At 39.9% G+C, this 21,808-nt stretch overlaps 1 protein-coding gene across 2 annotated transcripts in view; it reads left to right on the top strand.

The window, feature by feature from the left end:
• Nucleotides 1-21,808, top strand: part of ADCY8 (adenylate cyclase 8 (brain)) — a 238,777-nt gene that overhangs the window by 158,436 nt on the left and 58,533 nt on the right. Inside the window, exon 9 of one of the 2 annotated variants that reach the window (XM_012647996.1) lies at nt 9,927-10,027. The exons of the other annotated variant lie outside the window; for it this stretch is intronic. Coding sequence (XP_012503450.1) covers nt 9,927-10,027 — 101 coding nt within the window. The remainder of the gene's footprint in view (nt 1-9,926; nt 10,028-21,808) is intronic. 2 annotated transcript variants of the gene reach the window in all.

The raw sequence follows: 21,808 nt of genomic DNA, 5'->3' as shown, positions 1-21,808 counted from the left end.
ATGCATTTATAATATCTTAATGATGTGATTTACACATTTGTCTTTTTTTCATTCTTTTTTTAAATTTTTTTTAATTTCAGCATATTACGGAGGTACAAATGTTTAGGTTATATATATTGCCTTTGCCCCACCCAAGTCAGAGCTTCAAGTGTGTCCATCCCCCAGAGAGTGCGCACCACACCCATTAGGTGTGTATATACCCATCCCCTCCTCCTCCCTCCCATCTGCCATTAGGTGTGTCTTAATTGCCTATCTTTTATTGTGGTGCTTACCTTTGTCTTATTGATTTGTGAGCCTTCTTTATACAGTGAGGAACTTAACCTTTTGTAAGATCATTTTTCTTGAGCCCTTCCATTTTCAGAGCACTTACAAGAAGGTGATGTTTCTCAGCCTCTGGTCCTCATTTCTCTTCTGGAATAAGGCTCTAAATGAAGCTTAGGATGGGGAAAGCAATTAGTTACAATTATTTATGAATGTTTACAGGCCAGAGAAACCAGCTCAAAACATTTAGTGTCTTAGGAGAGCTTAATAACATGGGAACACTTATTTGGAATGAGTTCCTTAAACTTGGCGTTCCAAAAACAATGTCAGCACTTTACAATGAGGTGACCTCCTTATCTCAAATAAAGACTAAGATATGTTTAATACATACTTCAAATTTTATTGGTTAGTTATGCTTTAGATGTGGGCATTTTCATGGGTGAAAGCGTTAATATCAAGCCATATCCATGAAGATTAGATTTCCTTCCTTCTTTCAATACTATCTTCCTGCTTAATTCTGAAAATTTTTCTTTGAGATAAGGTCTCCCTTTGTCCTTGTGCAAATTTATGCAATAAAACCCTCTTTGTCCTAGGCTAGTAGCTTTCAAACTTGAGAATCACCTGGAGATCTTGTATGAAATGCAAGTATCTTCCCATCACTCTGCCCCCAAGATTCTGATTTTTCAGGAAGACTTGCATTTTGAAAAACACTCTTTTGGGATTCTGCTATTCTAGGTTGTAAACCACCCTTCTCTGTCCTTGGAGCATGAGAACGTGGAAGACGGAGACTTGCCCCACATTTTCAGAGATGAGCTTATATTAGAAGGTCCCCAGGTGCACACTCAAAGCTAATATGGCCTTTTATGGGCCTAGGGGAGATGTCTTTCAGTAGTACCAGGAGGACAGACTCTGGGATCAAACAGACCTTGGTTCTAATCCCATTTTGGAAATAGCGGTGGGCACAAAAGACATTACTGATCATTAATGAATAATGACAAGTTGATATCACACACATATAAAATCCTCATTTAGCTCACAAGTGTTTAGTCTTTGCTAAAAGACAGAGGAAAGAACATAGTCTTGATTACTGGGTAGACGTGACTAGAACCCAATCCCAGCCAGCTACTGGCTGGTGATGCAGAACAAGGGGCTTGATCTCCCTGAGATGATGATGATCATCTGCTCATGGGGGTTGTTGTGTAAATCAGATGACACAATCTTCATACAATAGATGTTTTAATAAATGCAATAGTCCATCTTTTCCCTCGTCCTTCTAATTAATCTTATGCCAATCTAAAACTGGGTGAGGCTAAACCCTCACTTAAAATAAACATCACACTTCTCCTAGAGCCTTTTAAAAGACGCTACTTTATTAAAAATAGTGGGAGGATACAATCTTAATGTATCTTATATCTCAGGGTATCAGGGTCTCAACCTTCATTAATGTAACCAAGTGTAGACTTGTAGCCCACTGGGAGAGATGTTTCCATCAATGCCCCAGTACCATTGGAGCACCAGCAGTGGCCACCTTGGTCCCTGGGATGTGTTTAAGTATGTAAGTGTCATTCATTTGTCTTTTCTCTAAATGATTAGATTATTCCAAACTCCCTATTATCACCATCTTCCGAATAAGATGAGAAGGATCATCTGTCTCTTTAAGAATATTTAGTGTTCAATCATAACCAAAGGCCGTGTCTTTATTCCTATGAGAAAAAGTCAGCCAAGGATTTGATATAATTTCACATATGGGTTTCTTTATGCCCCTGAAAGAATTGTCCTTCTGTCTTGTGTGGTGGAGTCCATCTGGCACAGCTTGGAGAATTCCCTCTGGTGATTCCTGGGGAGTCCATCCAGCTCAGCTCAGAGCATTTGGTCTATTCATTTTGTGCTCCGTTTGTGGCCACTCCACCAGATGTCATATACTGAGGGCTGTGGGAAGTCGGAAAGACATGGCTTCCACTCCCTGGACCTTACACTCTAGCTTGTGATCTGGGGCCAGTCACTGAACTTCCCATCCTAAAAATGGGCGTGAGAATGGCCACCTCACGGAGTTGTCATGTAGATGAAATGCAGACAATACTTATTAAGTGCTTTAAAGTCTGCAATGAATTGCAACTGAGGCAGTGATGTTACAAGGAAACTGATATTTGTGGATCACTTACTGCCATATCAGGCCCTATCATGTGTATTTTACATTTGTTACCTCATTTTATTTAATTGTTACAACATCCTTTCCTATAGGTATTAGCTTTACTATTTGACAGGTGAGGGAGTCTCAGAGCGTTTGAGCAGCTTTTCCAAGGCCACACTAGTAGAAGGCAGCAGAGCTGGAATTCAAATATAATTCACTGTGTCTCCCCAAGCTACTCTACCACGTCCACCATAAAAAAGCCTATCCTTTTCATAGTGCTGCTTTCCATATAATTTGGAATTCACAGAGGATGAGGCCGGTGGGGTACATGGGAGGGGGTATATAGCAATTCATATGGCAAATACCTTGGAGGCAAAAAGAAAGCAAAATTATAACCCTGAACATTTCTTTTATCCTCTATTCACCCCCACACACACCTGCACAAACATGCACACATGTACACATGTATAAGCACACACATACACAAAATATCCATCACATGTTACTGGCAACACCCAGAACCTTGCTAAAGGTAAACTAAAATGAGGGTAACTCTAGTACCCCAGCTATGCACGCACATGTAAAAATCAAACAAAATAAGTGAATTTGCAAATGCAAGAAACACCTTTTCTCTTAGGGCAGTGGGAATAGAAATGAGGAGTCCTTGAACCATCCCTGAGCTGTGTAGCCAAAAGAAGCCTGATTAGCTCAAGTGATCACAGAGTTAGTCGTGTCATGAGGTGTCTTAAGAGAGAGGGCAGAACCAGAAATAGCCTCCAAAAAGACCAAAGGCATATTAAACAAAACTGCGGGTGATGGAACTTCATCTTTTACACGCAAATAAACTATCAGATGTTGCCTATTTTTATGTAACAATAATAATATCATAAATAGTGCTTACTACAAAGCAAGTTCTATGCTGAGTATTTTTGAAATATTCATTTAATGTTACTTTTTTCCTGTCAGCAGCCACATAAAAACAAGGATTTGCTGCTCAAGGGAATCATTAGACAATCCTTTGGCTGAGTACCATTGCTTCATATCTATGTCCAGAATTTTTCTCAATTCTCTCTGTCCTTTATAAAGAAAATCAAAGTTAAATGGAGGCTTTAAAACTTCCAAAAAAAGGCACTGCAAATTCTAAACTGTTTCTTTCTTCTTCCCATTAACTCTTAATGGAGTTCAAATTATGGGAATAAAGTAATAAAGGAGGAATCGGGGCAAAGAAAATAAGACAAAGCAAACGAGTGAAATTGCTGATGGTCAGGGTGTTGGACTCTGGCATTAGGTAATGAGAAAAAATGCACATTTTTATCTTGGAGACATTCAGAATTTGTTGAATCATTCCCTTTTATATTTAGATGCATAGAGATGGAAACATGGAATGTGAACCAAATGGTCTCAGGTGTTCTCTTTCATTTTTCTAAATCAGACACTTCTTGATCATTTTCATGATCTTATTATTAAAATTATTTTTAAAGGAATTATTCTGTTACAGCATTAGGCTTCCTCCTTCAGGCATGAAGGGAAAGTTTCAAAAGGCTTAGAGAAGAAATCCATCTCTTATTCAAACAACAGCCTTATGTGACTCCTTTCTATTCTTAATATTAACTGGTAAAATACTGCTATTTCTCCTACCCTATAGGTAATCCAATGATATCAAGGGGTTTTCACATGTATATTTTTATCAATCATTATCCAACTACATTCCCACAAAGCCAGCATTTTCTGAGTCAAAAGTGCCAATGTCACCTGTAATAGTGTAGTGTAGAATTACAGAATTACAAGGTCATTGATCTGGTCACTAAAGCAATTCTAATGCTTTGTGTACAAACGTCATCATAATCTACAACTAGGGGCTTCTAGGCAAAGAATATAGCAATAGTTTCCACTCTCTTGGCCTCCCCAAGGCTTAGGGGGCTGAATCCCTTAAGAACAAAAGAGTCCTTCCCAAGGATGGAAGATATTGAGGAGGGTCAGCCGGGTTGGAAGCTTTGTAAAAGTTCTGCCTGGAATTCTCATATCTCTGTCAAACTCCCTACCAAGGAAGAACATAACATTAAAAAATGTATTACCTTTAAAGGTCTTCTGTCATCTAGCGGGGTGGGAGTAGTCTTCTCAGTTTCATACTTTTGAAGCTCTCCATCTTAGATACATGTTAGCATGTTTTCTTATGAATCAACTAAACATGATGAAATCCACTTTTGTTCAAAGGTCAGTTTACTTGGGAAGAAGTGGGTCAGTGAGCAATTCCACAAACACCTATCACTCATAGAATTGCTCCTTATAGTGATGTTATTGGAGTAGACATCAAAGAGAAGATGGTCTATTCCAAAACAAAAAAAATTTGTTGAAAATTAGTCTCTTATTGCAATTATGCCTTTTATCCAAATGGTCTAATTTAAGCAAGCTCTAGGCCATTGCCCTCCTACATAATTCATGAATTTAACAATAGAACAGAGGTTAAAAGCAAGACAAACAGATTATCCCAATAAAAATTCTTCTTTAACAAAGATATTAATTTATACTCATGAAAGATGTGCTAGAAAATTATCTTTCTTCGAACTAAGTTTATCCAAAGATGAAATGGGCTGCCAAGTAAGAATTCAATTTCCCCCATCACTGTAAATATTCAGGCAGGAGCAAACAGCTCATACCTAAGAGATTACTGTGTGACATTGACATTGATAACCAAGATGACATAAATAATCCATTCCACCTGTAAGATTTGTAATCACACATAATCTTGAATAAAAAGACAGAGTACAGGTGTGGTTTGGACAATGAACTAGATAATTGCTAGAGTTAGAAGCTCCCTCTACATCTTGTACAGATGTAAGAATTTAGTCAGTACCTTCCAGCTTATAGACAAAATGAAGAATCTAGGAGAGCATGGTGATTTTTCTCCCCCTCACCTGGGAAGATTTCTCAAGACTGTCACAGGCAAGGAAACATAGAAGGCTGGAGATTCTGTCCATCACCTCTGCAAGTGAGCTTCCCTGATCATTCCTCTGTGGATGTAGAATCTGGAATGGACTTTTTTGTCATGTGACCAGACTTGGGTTTCCCAGCTTCTTTGTGCCAGATCTAAGAACGCATTGACCCTCATGGCTCTGATTTCATTTCTGAAGATTTCTTCCAAGAGAATACAGGGTCAACATCCCCAGACATGAACAAAATAGAACACAAATTCTTCCTGCCTCGTTTCCTTGGAAGGAACTCCAAGTCTTAACTTCATCAAATGAACTAGGAATATTCATTTTGAAACAGTTTATTAATCTTTCAAAGATTGTTGTCCCTCTTCTGCTGCTGCATTTAAAAAAAAACCCACTGTCTTTTGTTTTATTGTTTTCTTCCCTGTTATCAGTTCACCCATCAAGGCCTAAGAAAAGGGCTCATTACTTTGCATGGCACTGTGCTAAGGATACATTCATCAATCAAGAAAATACAACAGTGCAATTTTATTAAACTAATTCATAGGGTGTCTAAAGTCCATTCTTTGCTCGGGTCATGCTTCACTTTCATTCTATACCAAGATTTACATAGACTCAAATTTTTAACACATTCCCTTTCTATGTATCAGAAATTACACCACAGAAATATACCAAGAAATGCTGTCATGCAGTCGTGAACTCTATAAACAAGATGGTTTTACCCTGAAAACAGCAAGGTAGCAGCAGTTAGTGCAGTCACTGAGACCTTGCATTCTAGAGTCAAATTCTTTGGATTCCCTTTTACAATCTGTGAAGGTGTGAGTGGGTTTCTCAATTACTCTAATCCTCAATTTCTTTACCTACAAAATGGGGATATGATAAACAGGATCTTCCTCAAAGTTTTGTCATGATAATTAAATGAGAACATCCATGTAAAGCACATAGCACAGTGCCTGCCTCACAGTAGGTATTAGTCATTATTATACAAATTTGTTACACTAGATTCTGACCTTTTTCTGAAGCAATCAAACCCTACAGATTGAAAAATAATAATATTCCAAATTCTAATCTAAACTCTCAAAGGAAGTGTTTGTAACTTGTTCCAAGGAGCATGTCCTTCTAATTGGTATGAATCCCATTTAGAGTTGGCTCAGATGCTGCCTCAGGAGCTTCCTGCTCACAGACAGTGGTCCAATGGACCAAACACTTGACTGCAGTCAAGAGATGTGGCTTATTGTCCGAACTTTGCCACCAACAAACTAATTGACCATGATGACAAGCTCTTTCCCATCTCTGATCCTCAAGTGTCTCATCTGAAAATATATGTATATATATGATTGTCAAGTTATCTTGCACATCAACAACTCAGGAAATTATAAGGTTGTTTTCAAGGATACCTTTCCTAAGGATGCTGGAGAAGCTGAGAATTCCCCCCAGTGGTGGGGGATATTTGAGGAAGCAAGGGGAGGAACAAGGGCAGGGTCCTTTTCCAAGGTGAAAGACCACACATGAGATCATAATCCCTTTAGAAGAATTCTTTCTAACGTGGTTGACAAATTGGTCAATGACTCTCTTGGGGTCCCCACTAAGTTCAAGGTACAATTCTATACAGAGGAATAGAAAACAGCATTCTAGAAGGCAACACTGTGGTTGAAAAGGCAAGCTTCACAAAGGTAAAAGTATAGCAATAAAATAAGCATAATTAATTGATTAACAGTAGGAAACATTTATACAGGGTTATCATGTGCAAGGCACTGTTCTATTAACTATTAACTCATTTCATTCCCCCGGTAACCCTTATAAGACAGTTCCTAGTATTATTTCCATTTTCTAGATGAGGAAACTGAAACACACAGAGATTAGTAAATTTGTCCAGGGTTGCATAGCTAGTAAGTATTGGAGCTAGGATTCAAATCCAGGTAGTCTAGCTCTTGATTAGTGCATGCTCGTAACCGAGATATAAAAGGATAGGCAGGGTCCGGTGAAGACAAAGCAGGTGACAAGGAGTCTCTAACTTTGGCAGGCAGGAGCACACAACTAACCTCATATAGCTATAAGCCACAGTGTTCAGACCTTCACAAATCAAGAGGAAGTGAAATGAATCACCGCTCAATCTCAGTAACCTATCATTCTCAGCCAATTAGGAATTTTCTTTTCATAGTGCTGCTCTCCTTACATTTCCAAAGTAACAATGCACTCCATTCTGAAATCCAGTATTTTACATTTGATTGACATCAACTTCACAAATATTATAAGGTTATTTTATTGGCTGTGCTAGGCCACATAGGAAAATAATAGAATGCTTTAGCATCACAAAGTGTATTAAAATACAAAATGTGTTCCCATTTGACAGGCGAGAAAAGTGAGGTTCAAAGAAATTAGCTTTGCTCACAGTGAAATGCTGACAGATCTAGAGGCAAAGTCAGTCCTACTACTTTGTCTCCACCCAGCTTGCCATCTGAAGAAAACAAAAAACATAAAACCTTATGAATTTTAGTCTAAAGTCTAGACAAATGATGATTGTGTGACATTTTTTAAGTCTTAAGTAAGAAACATTCAGGAAAGGAATCACAGAGACTCCGGCTTGGGATCTATAGGAAAGGACATTTTCATGATGATAATGGGCTAATAATGGAAAGGAACCCTTTGCAAAGGAGCCAGCTCTCAGCCTCAGGCACTGGGAGTTACCAAGTTGGGGGTGTTTATAACCCTAGGATGCCCTGTCCAGGCTCAGAAAAAAGAAACCCACTTCCCTGGACAAAGCAGAGAAGGTCACCTGATGATAATTAAAAGACATTTGAGTAGACATCAGGGATACAATGGAAAGGATTTCTGAACTGGGAAGGCAGCGGTCCATTACAAGTCCAAGATGCTGTGATGATGATAGTGACGATGACAGGTGATGATGATGATGATGGTAACGAAAAGAAAAGGAGGAAGAGAATGATTAACTATACTAAAAATTATTATTGTTTTTTTAATTCTATTATCAAATCTAAATAACCAAGCTGGTTTGAAATTAATCAGTCAGCCAACGAAAAATAATTAGATCTTGTGTAATTGGTAGTTAGAGGGAATTCAGACATTTGTCTTTCTTTGAATTAGCAGCTTTCTGGCTAACTCATTTATTTTCGAGCTGGCATGTGTGAGTCTTTATCATTGTGCCCCGTTCTTAGGCAGCACTATTGGTAACTGTGAATAACATGGGTTTTCTGTGGTTTTATCAAGAGTGAGGATGGCTTACGGTGATTCTTTAGAGCCATGTTCCTGATTCCCCTCCAGAGACCAGGCAGGTTGCCAGCAAGTGGACAGAGGCCTCAATGCAGGGAAGTAGAAAAAGCATTGCCCAGGAAAAACAATGAATTTGCAGTCCCCGAGCAGCATGATGCTTCACCTGTGGAGCTCACCAACTACAGGTTATTCCCCAAACCTTAGCCATGACACTGAGCATTAAGTGTCACTCCAAGAAGTCAGCAAGAGAATAAAAATCAGGTAACTGCTGATTACAGACACTATACCAACAGCAAGTCAGACTAATTTTATTATTTCATTGACCTGACTGAAACCTTGTCTTGGTTTTGTGGACATGGAGCCTAGGGTGTTCCGAGAGCTCTATTTGCCGGCTTCCTGTGTGAAGTAACTGTGAAACTCAAATCAGGGATGACAAAATTCCAAAGTGAGCCTTAGCTTTCTGTTTTTCCCCATCCCACCCCCAAGAAATGACCTGCATGCTGTGTGATCAAAGCAAGATACCAGACCTCTCTGGCATGAACGTAAAATGAAGAGCTTGGTTTGGGCTAATTCTAAGGTCTGTTTCAGTTTTAAAAACCTTTCCTCCCTCAGAAAGAAGTAGATTATTCCTCAGCTTAGCGACTCCAAGATGGTTCGAGAGACTAGGCAAAAGCAAGGTGCTGATCTTCGAGAAGCTTTTGAAGCTGAACAATGAAATTACTGAGTACTCTGGATAATTAAAATAACGTTACCACCATTCCCCAGGGCTGCCTCTAGCAGACACAGAAGGCGTCAAACATATTGGTCTATCAATCTTGGTTTCTCTTGTGTGAAATGAAAGGGCTACACTAGCTGGAGATCTCTTAGGCTACTTTCTATTCTAAGATTCTGTGAATTTATTTTCAATTGTTTTTTTATAAAAAAGGATGCAGAAAGACTCTCTGGTAAAACATTTCCCTATGTTCCAAAACCTAACAAGAAACAGAGCAAGATCCTTAAATGACTTAAGTTTACTCATGAAGAAAGTCAATGTGAATTTGATTTGCTGCGTATATGGATGTGTCCTCTTCTGTTTTGTCAAAATGATGTTCGTTTACAGGGAGGGGAAGAACAGCATAAGCTCATGCAAAGTCCCCCTCCTATTGTATCTACTGCTGGGCTCTCACTGGAAGGGGGTGGGAGGAGTGGAGAATTTAATACTCTGTGAAGGTTTTATTAAAATATGGATTCCTCTTAATTTTTTTAAGAAGATTTAATTGCTTTGTTTCTTCTTGATGTTTCCTTCAACTCAAACCACTGGTAAAACCTTAACTCTTCCAAAAGCCCAACTCTGCTGCAAAGTAATTCATTTTCCCTTTTTTTAATTACAGTATTCTCAAATGAGGGATGAAGTATTCAAGTCCAACCTGGTCTGTGCGTTTATCGTTCTTCTATTTATCACGGCAATACAAAGTTTGCTTCCTTCTTCAAGGTAAATATGAAAGAACTAATTTGTCAGATGAAATGTCCTTATGAGATTATAGTCCCTTACCTGGAGCCAGCCAGCTGCCTTTTGAAGGGATCAGAATTTAGAACAACTGGGTCCAGGATCCATACCAAAATGTTTGACAATATCAGTGTTTACTCTGATTGTCTTACTCCGCATAGTAATCTCATTACTCTGCCAGGGCTAGAGTCTTTTCCCCATTCCTAATAAAATAAACAACCAAAATCAAAGTAGGCCCCACTCTTATTTGACATTACACCCAAGAATGCAGAAAGTAAGTCCAAGAGCCTCAGTCATCCTTTACTTATTCATTTGTTAGTATGAATTGTTTACAGATACAGCATCATAGCATCCTGGGTGAGCAAAATTGACACTTTATTAATAGTACAAACACCTATAAGTGGCCAGTCATTGCTCCAAATATTTTACATACAATAACTCCTGAAATCTACATGGCAACCCTCTGATTCTATGATTCTCCCCATTTTAAAGAAGAGGGAACTGAGGCTCAAAGTAGTGAAATAAGTTGCCCAAGATCTCACAGTTGAAAGATGTTACAGCTTAGATTCAACTCAGGAAGTCTAGCTCTAAAGCCTAGGTTCTTAACACTAGAGGCACATACTTATATTGTCCAGGTTACAGGTGCCAATAGCTGGGATTTGAAGCTAGTTCTGGGTTAGTCCAATGACCTGCTTTTTCCTCTCTCCTACACTATAAACTAGATCCTCCCTCTTTTCTCAGCCAAATTTCTTCTCTCATGGTTTTCCTTTTCATGTGGCTAAAAATAACATCAACAAGTATTCTTTAAATATTTAATATAAGCAGAGCAGCATGCTAGCCCCTGTGGATGGTACAATTTTGCAAGAAGAAGTCTGTACTGTCTAAGATATAATATAGTGGGAGACAGAGACATTAACAATGGCTCCCACTAAATGAACACTTAAGTACTAAATGTTTGCACAGATTGTCTCAAAAAAAAAGCTTCAAAAGTAACTAATAGGTGAGACAGCATTCTAATTCCCATTTTGTAGATGAGGATTTACCCCAGGTCACATTTCTATAACATCTGACCTGAGATTTGAACCCAGAGGCGAAGTCTGTGCTTTTAACTACTTACCTGCTTTGCACCAAAATCAGTGATTCATTCAAAGAAAAAAATTGCAGAAAAGATATAATTTGGGGTTGAGTAGAATAAGGGAGAAAAAGTGGAAGAGAATTCGCATTTAGAAAGGAGAATTAACAAACGCACGGAAGTGTGAAAGACCTTGTGTTTGTAGGGCAGTGAGTAGGTAGCACAGCCTATAATGAAGGATTTGTGCAAGGGTGTGGTGGGCACTGAGGCTGAGAAAGGAGTGAGCCAGCAGAAGTTCAATGTCCATAATTACATTAAAGACTTTGGAATTGATCCCGGGGACAGGAAGGAGGCCCTGAAGATTTTTAGGAGGGTTGTAGCATGATGCTGTGAAAGAAAGATGTTCAAGTTAACAACCACTCAGGGAATGACAATGCGTGACGTTTTCTGGACTGGCAAGGGACAGTAGGAGAAGGAGAGAGGGATTCCAGGAAGACGGTGGCAGAAGTGGCATGTTTCTAATCTCTCAGAATTCCCATATATTTGATCAACTAGATAACTAAACCAAAAACCTCATGAACTAGCTTTATAACAAAAACAGGTGATGTGGTAGCCCATAAATTCCAAAATGGAAGTGGGTGGCAATAATCCCCCAATAGCCTCAAGATTTGTGTGATATCAGCATCTGTGTGGGGGAAAGCAAAAAGTAGTACTGGGAACCTGCCATGCCTGGGAGCACAGGGACACAATATAGCCAGCAGATACTCACTGGAAAGTGCCATGGCCCAAATTGAGAAAGCAACTGAAAGCGGGAAGGAGTTTTCCCAATCCAATAGCAGTTGAATGCAGAGGTCCACACAGGAAAGTCTGAAGATCTGGAACCATCAAGACACCAGGAAGTCTCAAAATATTGACCATCCAAATCTCCCTCCTGGGACAAAGCCCTGTAGGAGCTGTGAATTAAATCAAAATTACTCACAATAAAGGTTATAGAGAAGAGGAGAGGTCCAGGTAAAAGTGGGAAGGGAATCTCGGTATCATGTTTTTGAACATTACATGAAAACAACCAAAAAGAAAGTTCTGTAAAGTTAAAAAAAAATACTATCCGCAACCACACTTTCTAAAAATTCAGGGAGGTGTTTTACACAAAATGAACAGTGAAATATATTGATAGCAATCCCTTTCTAAGCTATTATAAGACAAAAGAGAATAAAAGTAGAATAATATCCTATAGCCACTGAAAGCACTCCAAAAAGACATGCCCACAAAATATATCAAAACTTTAACCTATTCTTCAAAAGGAGCTGAAGCACTTAGTGTGATTGAAGACATTAATTAACCTAAGTCAGAATTAGAAAAACTTAGAAATTTGGCAAGAGAGCTCAGAAAAGAAATAGAAATAAAATAAAGACACATTTCAAAAAAGAAGACTTAACAAAATGGAAACACAGCAAATAATGACTTAAGAGAAAGAGAGATGAAAGAAAGAACATAGTTAAGTCAAAAAGAAAATCAACAGGATTGACAAAGCCTTCTTTCCCACCTCACCACCACACAACCAAGGATCCAATATGCTAATCATGTATTACAGCAGAAAGAGCTGTGAGACATAAACTCTTTCTGAGGAAGAATACTTAGGGAAGTCCAAGCCAAGAAGGGGAAACAAGGACACTAGAGGAATCTGAAGCTGCCGGTACATATATTAATAGCTACAGCAAATGCTAAACATAGCCCAACCCCAAGCCAGATTAACATAAATCCTCACGGTAAAGATCTATTTACATCAGTTTCTATTACCTAATACAACATGACCAGTTTTCAACAGAAAATTATAAGGCATGCCAAAAGCAAAGGAGAGACAAAACAACCATCAGAATCAAACTCCTGTACAGCAGATGTTAAAATTATCAGACAGGGAATTTTAAATAACTATCATTAATATGTTAAAGATTCTAGTAGAAGTCAACAACACGCAAGAAGAAATGGATGATATAAGCAGAGAGATAGAAACTCTAAGGGAGAAAAAAAATAAAGTCAAAGGAAAGGCTAAAAATCAGAAACACTGTAATAGAAATACTGAATGCCTTCGATGGATGCATCCGTAGGCTCAGCAGGCCGAGGAAGTAGTCAGTACACTTGCAGACAGGTCAACAGAAACTTCCCAAACTGAAATGCAGGGAGAAAAACAAATAGAGATGGGGCCAGTGTAACAGGTCAAAGGATCCAAGAGCTCTGTGACAATTTCAAAAGAAGAAACATGTGCATAATTAGATTAACAGGAGAGAAAAGGAGGACTGAGCAAAAGAAACAGTTGAGGTAGTAATGGCCAAAAATTTTCCAAAATTAAAGACAGACACCAGACCACAGAACCACAGAATCTCAGGGGTTAAACACTTGGTTAAATAACCAAGCAGGATAAACACACACACACACACACAAAGTATATTCAAACTGCAGAAAACCAAAGACAGAGAGAAAATCTTAAATCAGGAGGAGGCATACCACCTTACCTACTAAGGAACAAAGATAGAGATTACATCATACCTTTTGTCAGACACTGTGCAAGCAAGAAGAGAATGGAGTCACATATTTAAAGTGTTGAAAGAATAACCATCAACTTAAAATTCTGTGTCCTTCATAAGTGAAGGAAAAATAAAGACTATTTTAGACAAATGAAAACTGCATATTCAGCAGAACTTCTCTGCAAGAAACATAAAAAAGCAGTTCTTCAAACAGAAAGGAAATCATAGAGTCAGAAACTTGAATCTCCATAAAGAAAGGAAAATCATCAGAGAAAAAATAAATGAAGTTAATTAAATAAGATGTTCTTTTTTCTTATTCTTACTTAACCTAAAACATAGCTGTTTGTTTAAAGCAACAACATTAACAATGTATTTGGTGGTTATAAATATGGGTAAAAGTGAGCTGAATGACAGCAATGTGACAAGGGGCATGAGGAATGCTTTGGTTTAAGGTGCCTGCATTACACATGAAGTGGTGTGTTGTTATTTGAAGGTAGACTTAGATTAATTAAAAATGTATACTGTAAACTCTTGAGTAAATGCTAAAAAAATTTAAAAAGAAATATGATTGATATGCTAAGAAAGGAAATAAAATTAAATCATATAAAATGCACAATTAAAATGAGACAACATGCAAAACAAGAGGAACAAACAAGGAATAAATGCAATGGATAAAAATTATGACAAAGATGATAGATATGAATCCAACTTTAAAAATAATAACTTTAGATGTTAATGATCTAAACAAACCAGTTAAAAGTCAGAGCTTGTCAGAGTGGATAAAAGCAAAACCCCAACTACATATTGTCTACAAGAAGCCCACTGTGGATATTAAAACTCAAATAAGTTAAAAGAGGTGTAGAAAGATATACCATGATACCACCAATCAAAAGAAAGCTGAAGTAGCTATATTAATTTCAGACAAGCAGACTAAGAACATGGAAAATTATCAGAAATAAGGATGGAAATTACATAACCATAAAAGGGCCAATTTTCCAAGAAGAACTAACAACATAAACATTGGTGCACCCAACAAGAGGGTATCAAAAGGCAAAAACTGATAGAACTAAAAGGAGAAATAAATAGTTGAAGACTTCGACATCTGTCAGTAATTAATAGATCATGCAGGCAGGATGCTATCAGCACAAAAAAGAGAGGAAACTGTACCTCCTGATGAAAGAGCACGATACCACACACAGTCCGACCAGAGTGATCAAGCCTAAGTTTTATCAGGCCCTTGCATCCAGCTTTCAACTTACAGGAATTACAGAGCGCAGAGGACGCTGGATGAGTACACACCAATAAAATCCAGACGGTGGGTAATACTACAGGTCAAAGGCACATATTCTTCAATAAATAGATTGTAAGGAAAATAAAGGATAAAGAGATAAGTTATAGATTTTAAGATTTAAAAGACAAATCAAATTTAATAAAGAATGGGTGAGGCTAAACTCCTAGTGCCCATGAATAGACGATAAAACTATAAAGAAAGGAAAAGTGATTAAAATTGGGGCTGGGAAACATGACTGTGATTGGGACAAGCTCATGGATGAGTTTTCAGTGTGCCTTGCAAAGTTTTGTTTCAGGAACTGAATGGTAGTTACAAAGGTAGACACTTTATAACAACTAATTAAGCTATATTTTTATAGGTTTTCTTTATTTATGCTTCATTTTACAATTTAAAAAGGTCTTAATGGGGGAGGCCTATGTACTCCTGCCAAATGTGAGCTAGGAATCCTTCCACCAACAGCCACTGAATGCTTATTATGCACCAGACCTGTTCTAAATTCTGGGAATACATCTCTGAACAAAAAAGACAAACAAACAAACAAAAAAATCCCTGCTCTCCTGGGGGTAATAATCTGGTGGAATGAGACAAAGAAATAATTATTATAATACGTATGTATCTGTCTACATGTGTATGGTATATGCATGGTTACTTATATGCTATGTGTGTGTTAATAGATACATACATAGATACATATATGCCACCCATGTATATATGTAGATTTGCATATGCTCTGTGTATATGCATATCTACATATCATTTATCGTATATGCTATGCAATGAATAAATCAGAGAAGGATACCAGGGAGCACCAGGAGAGAATGAGTTTCCTGACGACCCAAGAACCTATGAGGACTAGGGTCCCAGGAAAAGGGATCTTAAGAGTGGTGGGCTGTGAGAATTGGTGGAGTCTCACTAGATTCACACAAACTTCCTGGACTCCCTCTGTACTCCTATCAATGGGAATGTGGGAGCCAAGAAGGGCATGGCCATAGCTGTTACAGGCTCCCTCTGGACTCCTAAGCACAGGGCATTGACATTCCCAACAAACGTCTGAGCACCTCGTATGTGCCAGTTTGTGCTGGACAATGGGGATATACAGTCAGGGTCCCTGCCATCATAAAGCTTACGATCTAGAGAAGCTAAAAGACGATTAGCTGGACAGCTATAATATAGGGCAAGCATGAGGTGGATGGGATGTGGAGGAGTTGGGTGAGGCGAAGGGATCAGGAAGGGCTGCCCCAGAAACGTGACAGCGACGGCTCAGCTGCCTCTGGAAGGAGCTCACCAGGTCATGGAAGAGCACTGAGAACGTTCTGGAGGAGAGGGGTTGTGAGCCCGTAAGGGGTTGTGACTGGTTGGCAGAGGAGACTGTATTGAAGCATTTTAATCAAAGAAGATATGTGATCAGATTTGTGTTAGGAAGGATCACACTGGCTATGGACAAGGGACAGGAGGGAGTGAGACCTGGGGTTAGGAAGACTAATCAGGAGGCAACTGCAAAAATCCAGGCAAGAAATAACAGAGACAAGAGAGTGACCGTGGGGTGGACAGCACAGGAAGAATTTGCTGGATATTTAGAGTAGGGAGCTGGCCATTCCCATGACTGACTGGACGTGGGGGATAAGAGAGAGGGAGATGACCAGGATGAGCCTGAGAGTCTGGACTTGGCACTGGACCAGAGAAGGGGTCACTGACTTCCATGCATGGGAAGCGAGCATCGCACTTCCCAGCTGGCCTGGGCAGTTCCTGTCCCGGGTGGTGTGACCCGGGGGGTGAGCCAGCTGCTACAGTCTGATTCCTGGGTTCAGGGGTAAGAGAACTGGAACCTCACCCAGAAGCTAGTTGGAAGAAGTCTCTGACTCGAGGGTCCGAGCTGAAGCCCATAACTGAAATACAGCCAGTGCCCCAACCTCACTTGCTTAGAGAAGAGGAGAAACCTGACAATGAAGGAAACTATGAAAATTAACTCTGACCAGACAATCCACATGTTGTCGGAACTTAGTGGCCCATTTTCTCCAGACACAGCAAAAGCTTTCTTTAATACGTACTGGTTTCCTTTCCAACTCATTTTGTTTCTGACTGATGCTTTGTGACTAAACAGATGGTGAGTGCCTTTCACTGGTATTTCTTCAGTCACGGATTTTTTCAGGAGATGAGGCAGTCTCTACTCATATGACCACAGCTAATTCCCAGACCTGAGGCAAAAATTAATGGACCCTAGCAAAGAAAGACAGTGTTTGCCCAGCTCTTTCCTTTAATCTCCACATGCACACAGATGTTCCTCTCCAAGAAGGGTAAACTGAGGGAAGATTTAAAAATGCCCTTTTCAATTATAGAACAATATACATAAGTCTGTACACATGGTGATGAAAGAGACAGAGGGGGGAGGGGAAGGAAAGAGGGAGGGAGGGAAGAAATGGGGAAAAGAAAGAGAGAGGTAGTGAGCAATAGAGGGAGGAAAGAAAGAAAGAAAGAGGCACTGAGTATTATTATTTTCTGTGCATTTTGCTAGCTGTATCTATGTATTTAACTTCTATGAAGCCTCTATTTTCTCATCTGTAAAATGGGAATAATGATGTCCACTTGTCAGAACTGCAGTAAGAATTAAATTAACCATTCCCATTTTTGTTAAATTCTGGTTCCCTTCCCATTTCAAAGCCACAGAATTTTCATCTGTTGAAAGGGCGAAGAATATCTACCTCTCAGGATTGTTGCAAGGGCCAAACACACTATTGCACTCACAGCAGATTCTAAAGTGTCATCTTTCAGTATGATCCGAGTTTCTGTTTCCTACTGTACCACGAAATGCTACAGGCTGTTTACTCATCCCCACTGATCCCTGCTTTCCCAGCAAATGTCAAATCATGATATCAACCCAAACCTTGTTTTAAAGGCAGACTGCAGAGAATAATTAGAACTTAATATCTAGAAATTATTTGGGTAGAGCTGTTTGCAAATCCCTTGTCATTCTTTTTGAGACTCGATTTCAGAAATGAAAGGTTTTCTTGTCTCTTATGTGCACCAACAATGCAAAAGCAAATTGAGGACCTCTGGATGCCTGAGTAGCTCTATAATTAGATAAAATTTACAATCTGATGTATAATGTTTATGTGTGAAGAAATAAATGAATGCTGAGGAGCTGCTGCAGAGATTTCTAGAGGAATTTTATGTGCAGTGCCAGTACCTTGCTTAAAAAACCTGTCTTATAATTAATACTTTTCCCAGAGATCTTTGATATGCCTTTGGTTTCCTGAATTTCACCATGAACAGAGGAAGAGAACTGATATTTCTCTGAGTTCTTATTTTACTGCTTTATTACTTTATTGAACCTCCTCTAAAAGGGTGTAAGCCAGGCATGGTGGTGCGTGCCTTTAGTCTCGGCTACTCGGAAGGCTGAGGTGGAAGAATGACTTGAGCCCAGGAGTTCGAGCTTGCAGTGCGCTATGATTGCACCTGTGAATCGCCACTGCACTCTAGCTGGGCAACACAGTGAGACCCTGTCTCTGAAAAAGTAATAATAATAATTTCTTAAAAAGTTAGGCTTAAAAATTCTGGTTTTACAGATGAAAAATGACGCTCAGAAGAGTTAGCTACCTTGCCCAAGGCTGCGCTATTGGTTATGTTTTGGAACTGCAGGTGCAAACATGCAAGGCTTTGCTCTTGCCACAGACCACGCTGCCTGTCTTTCACCTCCCTTTCCCTTTTTCAGCAAACCCCAAAGGAAATCATTTAAAACCGTGTCAGGGGTTCAGGTGGGTTCTGTGTGCAAATCGTCTCATACAGCCCTCCAGCATGCCCTGATGGCCCCCAGAGAGTATACACAAAACTCTAATAGTTAAATCGGCAACAAAATATAATATCTATTTTATAAATTTCCAAACAAATGAAACTATCATAAAAGCTGGAATATATAATGTGGCTAAAGTCAAGAGACCACGTGGCCTCTATCCTGAATCTCTTGAATCTCTGCTTGCCCCCTGGACCCCACTTTTAAACTCCAGTGTGAGACCCTACCATTCTGATGCTGGGAAAGACCAAAATAAGGCACATCCACCAGTGCCAAAGATGAGAGAGTCTGACCTAAGAAGCTGTCTGTCTGTGCCGAGGGCCAGAGCTAGCAGACCTGGGCTTCCTTTGAAGGAAGAGGTGGCCAGACCTCCTCCCTTAGGGCAGATCAAGCTCTGGCTTCTCTCTCATCCCAGTGGATCTAAGAGGAGGAGAAGACAAGTGTCTGAACTGCGCATAAACACTGACCTCTAACAGTGACCCTGCCCTCCAAGAATAGTGACGTCCACTGAACATCCCGGATGGGTTGTGGGTTAGCCCTTCCTCCTTCCTTGGCAAAGACACAGTAAGCAGGTAGAGAGAAAGTCTGGGAGTGTGGGTGGGAGGACTCTTCCCTATGAAGGCTGGTGAGGGGATTAACAGAGTCTTCTCTCCCTACACAAATCATAAGCCAATGGATATTTATTGAGCACCATCTGTGTACCCAACCCTATGCCAGATGTCACAGAAAAATCGAAAGGAAAGCTGAGCTTTGCAGGATGAACAGGACATGCCCCAGGCTGCATACAGTTCTGTATTGCCCTGACCACGGAGTGCAGAAAAGTGAGAGAGAGAGAGAGTAAAGGCAGGAGAGAGAGCTAAGTGCAGCCGTGCAAGGCCGCATGCCATGCTGAGGTCCACAGACTTTACCTGGATGGCAGTGGCGGCCACGTGAGTCTGAGGATCCTGCTGAACAGCTTTCAAAGTTGCCTTTCCCTGGTTTGCTTCTGCCTTACACTTTGTTTGTTTTGGGTATTTTTTTTTCAATTTTAGGCATTTCTTTATTTCAAAATATTAAGGGGATACAAATGTTACATGCGTACTTTTCATTATACTTAAGTGGGGGCTTTTAGTGTGCACATCATCTAAATAGTGTTCATTGTACCCGATAGGTAAGTTTTTACTCCTCCCCCTCCCCTTCTGCCCTTCTTGGTTTCCAGTATCCCTTACATCTCTTTGTGCCCATGTGTGCCCATCAATTATCTCCCAATTATTAATATTAGAGAGTACATGTGGTGTTTGTTTTTCCATTCCTGAAATACTTCACTTAGGATAATGGTCTCCAGTTCCATCCAAGTTGCTGCAAAAGGCATTAATTCATTCCTTTTATGGCTGAGTAGTATTCCATGGTATACATATACCACATTTTGTTAATCCACTCAAGAATTGATGGGCACTTGGGTTGATTCCACATCTTTACAATTGTGAATAGTACTGCAGTACACATTAGAGTACAGGTGTCTTTTTGATAAAATGACTTCTTTTCCTTTGGGTAGATACCCAATAGTGGGATTACTGGATAGAATGGTAGGTCTACATTTATTTCTTTGTGGAATCTCCCCCATACTGTTTTCCATAGAGATTGTACTAATTTGCAGTCTCACCAACAATGTATAAGCATCCCTTTCTCCCTACAGCCACGCCAGCATCTGTTGTTTTTTGACTTTTTAATAATGGCCATTCTGACAGGGGTAAGGTGGTATCTTATTGTCTCACATTTTGAAACAAGACATTCTTATCTTTGATGGCTGCCTTATTGAGACACACCAGCCTTGGAATTGGCCCCTTCTCTCATGGGACTGCCTGACAAAGCGATCCACCTGTGTTCTCTTTCATTCATCTCCCCAGATGCCCAGGAATAATGGTGTGTTGTCAGGGAGTGTTTTTCCAGCCTGTTTGGGGGGAAGTTTCCCATCTGCCTAGAGCCCTCTGGGAGCTTACTGATGCACAAACCTTCTGTTCTCATCTAGAACTCCCACAGAGAGTTCTTGTCAAGGTGATCTACAAAATCAAAATTGTGCAAGTGAAAAAACAAAACAAAACCAAAACCAAACTTCTAACAATGATAGCTGGGGTGGTGGGAAGAGTCACTTTCCAGCCTTCATGTTCCTTGACCACACAGAGGGAGGTGACATTCTTGATTATTCCTTTCTTGTAAATTTCTTCCCCCCAACACCTGCTGCCATGGTGCCATGCACTTCCTCTCTCCTATCTGACCACATTTCCTAAATTCCTTTTGCTACTTTCTCTTCTTCCAGCCCGTTAGCTTCTCCCACAGCTTCATCTTGGGTCCTCTCACTTCTTGCTGTGCACACCCTCCTGGGGAAATGCCTCCATTCCCATATCTTCAGCCACCACCTATTCCACCCAGCCCAAGTTTCACAACCATCCTTCTAGCCATCTGGACATCTAGATATTTCCCTCTGGATAATCCTCAAGTACCAAACATTCAACTTGCCCCGAATCAACTTCATCAACTTATCTCCTATACAGATTGCCTTCTTTTCCTGTGCTTACCCAGTTAAGATAGCAAAAACATTAGTGCCGTCCTTAATGACCTCAGTCTCTCAAACGCCCACTACACACACATACAAAACACATATGAAGATTACCCCACATCTTTCCCCAACCTCCCAATTATCAGTGCTGATGTCCTATGCTCTTCCCTTGTCAACTCATGCCTCAACTATTTAAATCTTCTTCCAAACACTTTTCTTCTTCACTCCATCCTCCTCCTCCCACCACAGTTGTTCTGCAGATCTGATCACGTCCTTCCCTGATTAAACACCGTAAACATCTGCACATTGCCTACAGGACAAAGCTCCCTAGCACAGCTTGTATTGAGCCTTTTCCCCTCCAGTCCCACAGCCTCGCCATCTGGGTTATCAGAAAACTCTGAAGACTGGTCCCTCTCATTCTTCTGGTGCTTTGCTCATGCTCCCCACTCTTTCCTACCTAAACACCTTCTCTTCAACCTCCAACTCCCAACCCGAATGTCACCTCTTTTGTGAAGTCTCCCTTGGTTTCCTTTTTTATTTTCCAAAAGACAGCTGTTC

Source organism: Propithecus coquereli, unplaced genomic scaffold (genome assembly GCF_000956105.1).
Source record: "Propithecus coquereli isolate 6110/MARCELLA unplaced genomic scaffold, Pcoq_1.0 Scaffold28, whole genome shotgun sequence".
Lineage (NCBI taxonomy): Eukaryota > Metazoa > Chordata > Mammalia > Primates > Indriidae > Propithecus > Propithecus coquereli.
Note: the sequence above shows the minus strand (reverse complement) of the source record. Positions and strands in the feature narration are given on the sequence as shown.